The sequence below is a fragment of the Sinocyclocheilus anshuiensis genome, unplaced genomic scaffold, assembly GCF_001515605.1.
Source record: "Sinocyclocheilus anshuiensis isolate Anshui unplaced genomic scaffold, SAMN03320099.WGS_v1.1 scaffold572, whole genome shotgun sequence".
Classification (NCBI taxonomy): Eukaryota; Metazoa; Chordata; class Actinopteri; order Cypriniformes; family Cyprinidae; genus Sinocyclocheilus; species Sinocyclocheilus anshuiensis.
The window spans coordinates 1,641,784-1,649,425 of NW_015555778.1; the positions used below are offsets into that span (position 1 = coordinate 1,641,784).

At 36.1% G+C, this 7,642-nt stretch overlaps 1 protein-coding gene across 2 annotated transcripts in view; it reads right to left on the minus strand.

Annotated features, from left to right (window-relative positions):
* Positions 1-259: 259 nt before the first annotated feature.
* The window catches only part of LOC107674567 (suppressor of cytokine signaling 7-like), a 12,228-nt gene continuing 4,845 nt past the window's right edge, over positions 260-7,642 (minus strand). The window contains exons 4-10 of one of the 2 annotated variants that reach the window (XM_016468579.1): positions 6,795-6,926; positions 4,284-4,429; positions 3,916-4,084; positions 2,657-2,785; positions 1,838-1,973; positions 879-1,019; positions 260-784 (exon numbers count right to left, since the gene is read on the minus strand). In XM_016468579.1, the coding sequence (XP_016324065.1) occupies positions 899-1,019; positions 1,838-1,973; positions 2,657-2,785; positions 3,916-4,084; positions 4,284-4,429; positions 6,795-6,926 (833 nt within the window). In that variant the 3' untranslated portion in view covers positions 260-784; positions 879-898. The remainder of the gene's footprint in view (positions 785-878; positions 1,020-1,837; positions 1,974-2,656; positions 2,786-3,915; positions 4,085-4,283; positions 4,430-6,794; positions 6,927-7,642) is intronic. The other variant, XM_016468580.1, reaches the window with a different exon arrangement.

Below are 7,642 nucleotides of genomic sequence, written 5' to 3' on the forward strand. Positions count from 1 at the left end.
CTTCCGCTCCTTCCGGTCATGCGTATTTGTGGGAAAAAAAAGCAGCGCTGTTTTATCATAATTGATACGTTTGAAAGTTCTGTTATAATGCTACTCTGTGCGGTCTATTAAAATGCACAACATATTAAAGCATCTTTGGTGTTTCCACGTTTTCTACAAAACAAAATCGGAAATCGAGGGGTTATGACATCATTGGCAGGCGACACAATGACACTATAGACAAATAATGTGAAAAAGTCATTAAGTATACCACCACTTATTTTCAAGTTTACTTTGTCTTTTACTCAAAATACAGTTCATGTGGCCTGATCAGACTGAAGGAGTTACAATCAGGGAAAGGACAAATAAAGGGGTCACACACTCCACCCAGGGGCCTGATGAGGAAAGAAAGAAGAACCAAACAGAGACGGATTCACAAACTGGCCAGTTTAAAAACTCCAGTGTAATATAACCTACAGATGAAGGCTTTTTCTAGTACCCCAAGTCAAATGTCCTTGTTCGTTTTTTGTTTAACTTATTATTTTTTTAAGTCCACTGTTTGCTGTCCAGTGACCTTTCAAGTCCTTTGTCTATCATGTCAGTCTCTGGATTTATTTGCCTGCTCAACATAGACAGTATTCCAGCACTCCTCTGTACTCCCTCTGTCCGCGTGTTGGTCAAAGAGGAGGGGCCAGTCGACTGATGTTCATTGGCTTCTGCTGGAAGACTGGCAGGGAGTTGGAGCAGAGCTGTGCACCAGGAAGTGTCCATGCGCTGTTCCATCTATTATCCACACACAGAATTCCTAAAAAAGAATACATTTGCGTTTTGTTATTTAAACTTGTTGGCATTAAGTACAATATAATGAATGTAAATCAGTCATTGCTGCAGGTACGTACAGTGAAATGGAGCGATCTGGCTATGTTTCAGACTCGGCTTCCTGTTCCACACCTGCTGCCTGGTGCATGCCTTTGATTGACAGGTACATCTCTTCCTCTGGATCATAGTAATAGAACTTCCTCAAGTAGACAATGAGCGGTCTAAGAAAAAAAATAAAATAATAAAAGTTAGTATTTTTAGGCACTTTGTATGCAAAGTATTTTTTCTTTTTCTTTTTTACTAAAAATTGCTTAAAAATGTTATACATGTTTATTTCAATAACATTGGGTAGAAATATGTGATACACTCATTACTCCCTGAACATTATTAACTAAAAGTTTGCTCCGTATTGACATGACATGGATGATATCCCTTGATATTATAATCATAATTTTATTCATTTTGATTAATAGAATTTACTTTAAAATACTTATTTTGAAAAGGGCACTTGCATGCCATGTTCTTTGCATATGTTAAACTGTGTTCTTGACTTAATTTAGATCAATTTTAATTAATATAAATCAAAAATCAAAATAAAACATTTTGACCTACAGTGTGTCTAAATGTCTAAAACTTCACATTGGTAAGCAACACAGAAGGTCAGCAATGCAACAATACTCTCATCCCAGTACCAGTATTTCATGCATCTCCCACATACACTACCATTCAAAAGAAATTAATACTTTTATTCAGCAGGGATGCATTAATTTGGTCAAAAGTGACTGTAAAAACATTCCTAATATTTCAAAAAATATTTCTGTTGTTCTTTTGAGCTTTTTATTAATCGAAGAATGTATTACGGTATTAATAATATTAAGCAGCACAACTGTTTTCAACATTGATAATAATAAGAAATAAATGCAGCTTAAGTGAGCATATGAGAGTTTTGAAAAACAATCTATCAGACCTCAAATCTCTGAATGGTAGTGAATCAGAAATCTTACTAAGGCAAATAATGTAAAGTGTGAGTGAGTCATACTTGGGGAGGGGCAGCTCCTGGATGTGGTCTATGCGGACGAGTTGTCGGATGCAGAAACGGCACAGATGCTGGAGTGATTTCACATTGCTGAAGCGTGAGACCGGATAGAGCAGCTGCACAGGGGTCGGGGGCAACCCTGAAACAGACACCACACGTTTCATTACACTGACCTTTCATCTCTTACACCCTCAAACCTGGTTTTGGTTTTTACAAACAATATAAATTCAATCTTTTCTTTCCTTTTCCTTTTACTTCTGTGCATATTGCTACCACAAGCACATTAGACTAAACAATGGTTGTCATTAACTAAATCGAAAACTTTTTAAAACTAAAATAAATGTAAAATAAAAAACTTAAATAAAAACTTAAATTATAAAAATAAAAACGAATTCAATATATTAATAACTACTATAAAAGAATATAACAAATGGTGTCCCATTACTTTTTTTTTTTTAAAGAATTAAGTTTTCGTTGAGAACTTCTGAATATATTAGACTTATCTACATGTTAAAAATATTATCTAACATAAAATTAATCTAGCATGAAAAGCAGCTAGTTTTAAACACATAAAATGTCTGTATACCCCTATAAAAACTGAAAAAATTACATATGTTGATATTCAAATATAATATTTAGCCAGTGTATTTTGTCCCACCCTTTGTGCACAACCATAATACACCATAAAAAAGACGAAAAAAAAAGTTTCAAGCACTCTTCTCCCTATTTAGCCCTCCTGCATCAGTAAACAGAACAATTAAATGCTTTTTATTCAGCACTAGTGGCTGAGAATCCTGTTGAGCAGGATATTTGTAGCCTTACCAGGTACACGTGAACGTAGGAAGTACAGGAATTTTCCATTTTTAGAGTGCATGATGGCTCGCTCAATGAATTCAACCACAGAATGGCAGCGGTCCTCAAATTTAGGGTGGCACCATAAACTGAAGGTTCCTGAAGAGTTAAAAACAAACTTGAAGGGAAAAAATACACTGAAAAAAAAATTATACTTTGGACATACTTAAGAAAATAATCCAATTTGGTACAGCCAATTGTATTAGTTTTTCTCAAATTATATTTATTTGTTTATTAAAATTTGATTTTATATTTATTTCCCCAAAGACAAAAACATTTACACAAAGTAAAAAGATTATTTATATATTTAAGACCATATCAATGTATTTTCTTTAGACATGAGCCAAAATGTTATCTTGTGTAGTGTAGGTCAATATAATATATATATTATATATATAATAGTATATATATATTATAGTATATGTACTGTATAGTATATATACAGCTTAATTTTATTATAAACAAAATCTAAATTAGCTATAATATGAAAATAGCATTTTCACTTAAGATAAAAGCAACAACATTGTGTTAGTCAATGTTTCATTTTCTTTAACTACTATGAATTAAGACAACTTTGAAATACCTTAAAGGTGAAATATTATGCCCCTTTTTACAATATGTAATATAAGTCTCTGGTGTCCCCAGAATGTGTCTGTGAAGTTTCAGCTCCCTTGAAAAGTTTACAGATTAAGGGGCGGTAATATTATAATGAGATCCCTTTGCCACGTCACCAAGTGAACGAAATCAGAGGCGCTCGTTTTCTCAGACGCTTGCAGAAAAAGGCTTACCAAAACAAAGTGACTGGGTTAATCTTTTTCACGTTTCCTTGGTTGGTAGATGCACTGGGGACCTGATTATAGCACTTAAACCCTGGAAAAGTCAGATTTTCATGATATGTCACCTTTAATGTTTATTGTGATATTGTGATCACAGTTTCTGTTATGTATTTGCAAAAGAAAAAAAAAAACACCCTGGTGGTGTGAAAACATTTATTGACTACCGATTTGACTTTTCAAATCTAAATTTAGGCCTAACTGTCATTCTGCAAGTGGTGAAATCTAATCTGTTTGTTCAGGCAGTGCAGTCAACACTGACTTTTTAATCAGACTTCAAACCACTAGAGGATGTGGTTTAGATCAGGTTTTCAGTTGTTTTTTGGCTACACTTTTGAGTCTGATATGTCCAAAAAGAGTTTGAGCGTGTTTGCAGATATGTATACGTGTGTTTACCTCTGTAGTGCTCCATACGCGTGTGATGTGTGACTCCCTGTGAGCGAAAGCTGAGGCTGAGGATGTATCGTGGGTCTGAGCTGTCCCGCACCAAAAACGAGCCGTCTGGCTTTCCTCTCAGCTTCATTTCAGCATCCTCCCAGTTCATCGGCCCCCAATACCAGCCACACTGCAGACACAAACACACAACGACCATACAACAGTGCTGAAAAGCTGCTTACAGAAAAAACACGCAAAACCCAGGAAACCACAGTCATGTTTCATAGTTAGTTAGATCTATAAATGAACATGCCGAATGATATTTCAATCATATGAGTGGAAATTTTCTCTTGTTTCTTGACTTCACGTCAACTGGTTTTGTCTCTCACCCGCTCCAGCTCTCTCAAGCTGGCAGTGAAGCTGCTGGAATCGGCTCCTCTCAGTGGACACATGATTGGGGGCGGGGCCACTCTAGCAGGGGCCGGAGTCTCCATTGGTGATGGAGCCGAATGTGGAAGTGCCCGGAAGAAAGCATCTGAGACACAAATGGACCATTTTTTAAATACAACAGCAAATATTGAGTTGCAATCAGCTAAGACTAATATTCCATCTAAAAGTAGCTAAATGGCCATTCAAAATTTTGATTAAAAAATACAGTAAAAACAGTAATACTGTGAAATTGTATTACAATTTAAAATAACTGTATTTTTTATTTATTTTACAATAGAAATGTAATTTATTCCTGTGATGCCAATATGCTGATTTGCCCCTCAAGAAACATTTATTTTTATTATTATCATTTATTTTTATTAAACAGTTGTGCTCCTTAATATTGTTCTGGAAACCACAATACTTTTTGTCCAGATTCTTTGATAAATAGAAGGTTTAAAAGAACAGCATTTATTTGAAACATAAATCTTTTGTAACATTATGAATGTTACAAAACAAATAACAGTTTACAGAATTTTAGATTAAAATGTATTTATTTAAGTTTTTCATTATAGTGTGACAGGACTATAAGTGTTATAATTGTGAACTGTTAAATATACAAATATCCCAAGTGAATAATATGAGGTTATTAAAAGCTTCATATAAAACTGTGTATAGCAATTATACAGGAATATAAAATATATATTTAAATTCTTTACTAATTTACCAAACACACATTGTCCTTTTGTGACAACATGCCCCAGTTGTGTTGTAAATTGTGTTCACTTGTTTGCCCAAAAGCTAGAGCACAACAAAGTTCTGTTTGGAAACAGAATTTACAAAAATGATTCTAATTTAGTAGGATTATATAGTATAAACCCATAACACAGATCCATTGCTAATTTACTGAAACAACTCTCCTTATGCCAACTTCCCTCTGTGACAACTTGCCCCAGGCTCCCCTATAGCATATCGCACTGCATTACACATGAAATGTCATATCAGCTACCAATAAACATGCATACATGCTATGTTGTAGTTGCCATATCTTTAATCCCCTTCATATTTCATACATAAGTTATATTTCTATATGAGACATTGAGCAAAAGATGCTACAACACACAGCTTAAGTTTGAACTCTACAGTATGGCACCATCGCTCACACTTCCTCTCTGCACTTTAGTCACACCGCCTTTTTCCTCTGAGCTGCAAAAGGAACTGAAAAACGAAACCACACGGTCAACCAAAGCCTTTGTTAAGCAAAACAATACATGCGGCGGGTGACATGTATTGTCTTTGCCTTTGCCTTTCACAAGAATACCACAGTTACATTCGCACTTTATTCCATTTCTCTTTACGTTTCAAGGAATAAAGGTGCTTTTGAGGGCAGAGAAGGAGCAAGCCTGCTGAAAGGGGAAGGGGAGGTTAGGATCTGCTCTCAGAACCAAAAAGATGCCCTGAAACACCCTGTAACCAGTGTTGGGCAGTAACGCGTTACTGTAATTTGATTACTTTTTTAGTAACGGAGTAATTTAACGCGTTATAATTTTCAAAATAGTAATTAGAGTATAGTTACAAGCCGAGGTCTCTATATGTTACTGCCGCGTTACATTGCTGACAGAATGCAGTGTTTTATAATCTAGAGATTGTAAAAAGGATGTAGCACACGCACTGTCGAGTCAAGTGCCAGTGGATTAGAGACCTGCTCCCGCGAGACCCGACGCAACAGAGTGCAGCACGGGACAAGATGTGCGAGTGCTGCTGCTGCGGGCGGGTAGACACTTGTGTGTGTGCGGGATGCGGGAGAAAAAAATGATTCACAGGACTCCCGCAAAATAGAAATATCTAAACGTAAAATATCTCAAACAAATAAATTGTTATTCATCTATTGCACAAAAGCAACATGAACTAATATAAAATATAAACGATTAACAGGTCCGAGCGTATGCAGAGTTTCTATTTAGGCTATAACACGTGTTAAGCAATGCAGTGCTGAAATTTGTGTGCTCACGAATCCTCTCATTATAGCACACGAATTGTAGACATTATTAAAGATTCATTATGCATATATTTATTGTGTTATAACAGAGATTTGTGAGATTGCGATGAACTGAGATGTCTTTTAGAGATTATAAATGCAGCGCTCTTTGCTGGCATTCTGCCATGCTAAACCATGCACGCAGCAGCCACTCGCTTTAGTTAAAAATAACAGTGTTCTGTGAATGTTGATGCTTTAATAACAAATACTTATCGGGAGCGTGTATGCTGGGATCTCATAAATTTCATGGAGAAAAAAGTAACGTAACTAGTAATGTAACTAATTACTAATTCCTTTTGAAATAAAGTAATCAGAACAGTAACATGATTACTTTTAAAAGGAGTAATCAGTAATTTGATTACATTTTCAGAGTAACTTGCCCAACACTGGTTGTAACACACACACCGCCCCCTCCACTGCACCCAAGTCTTACCATTGAGGCTGAGACTATGCTGGATGGTAGCGTGGAGAGGGGGAGGAGGAGGAAGAGGCAGAGGGAGAGACTGCAGGGAGGCCCCCATTACACTCACTAGGAAAGGCCCAGGCTGCGGCCCACCTATATCGTCTGGAAGAGAGCAGGAGGGAGGGTTCAGAGCCAGGAGAATAAGGAGATGTCATAGAAAAAGCAATGGAAGGGTAGACAGAAGGTTAAAGTCTATTAGAATGAGACAGGTGCCACGGACGATGAAGAGGAATCAGAACATGACTGAATTCAACCATAACACCATTCAGCTTCAGAGCAAAGGGACGACAACATCATTCATTCATCATTCATCATGCATTTATTACCAAACATAGATCAAAATGCAGCCGGATTATACTGTGCAAACTGCAGTATTGGAATTAACATGAATATTACATTCAATGACTTGTGCTTTTTGTATGAATAACATGTGGGTTTTGCCTGTCTGAAGCATAAAGGAGCAGGACAAATCCTCCAATTATGTGACAATATCTGATCCTCTTATAGCACTTGAAGACTAAAACTCCGTGACAGGAAGCATGTGACATGGGGAAACAACAAGGGCATCTGTAAAAAGAAATCCACACGCTGGTATGTGCATTCAATCATACACTCATGACACTGGAAAATTCACTTCTTCCCAGCTGTGAAGAAATTATGTTGAGTATTTTTTTAAAGAATATTCTGGGTTCAATACAGTGTTATTTGGGTATCAATGAGATACTATTGTAGTTTGTATTAATACTTAGTTTTTTTTAATTATATATTGTTAGTTTTCTAAAATTTTAGTAACTTTGTTCTATGTTTTTGTCTTTTTT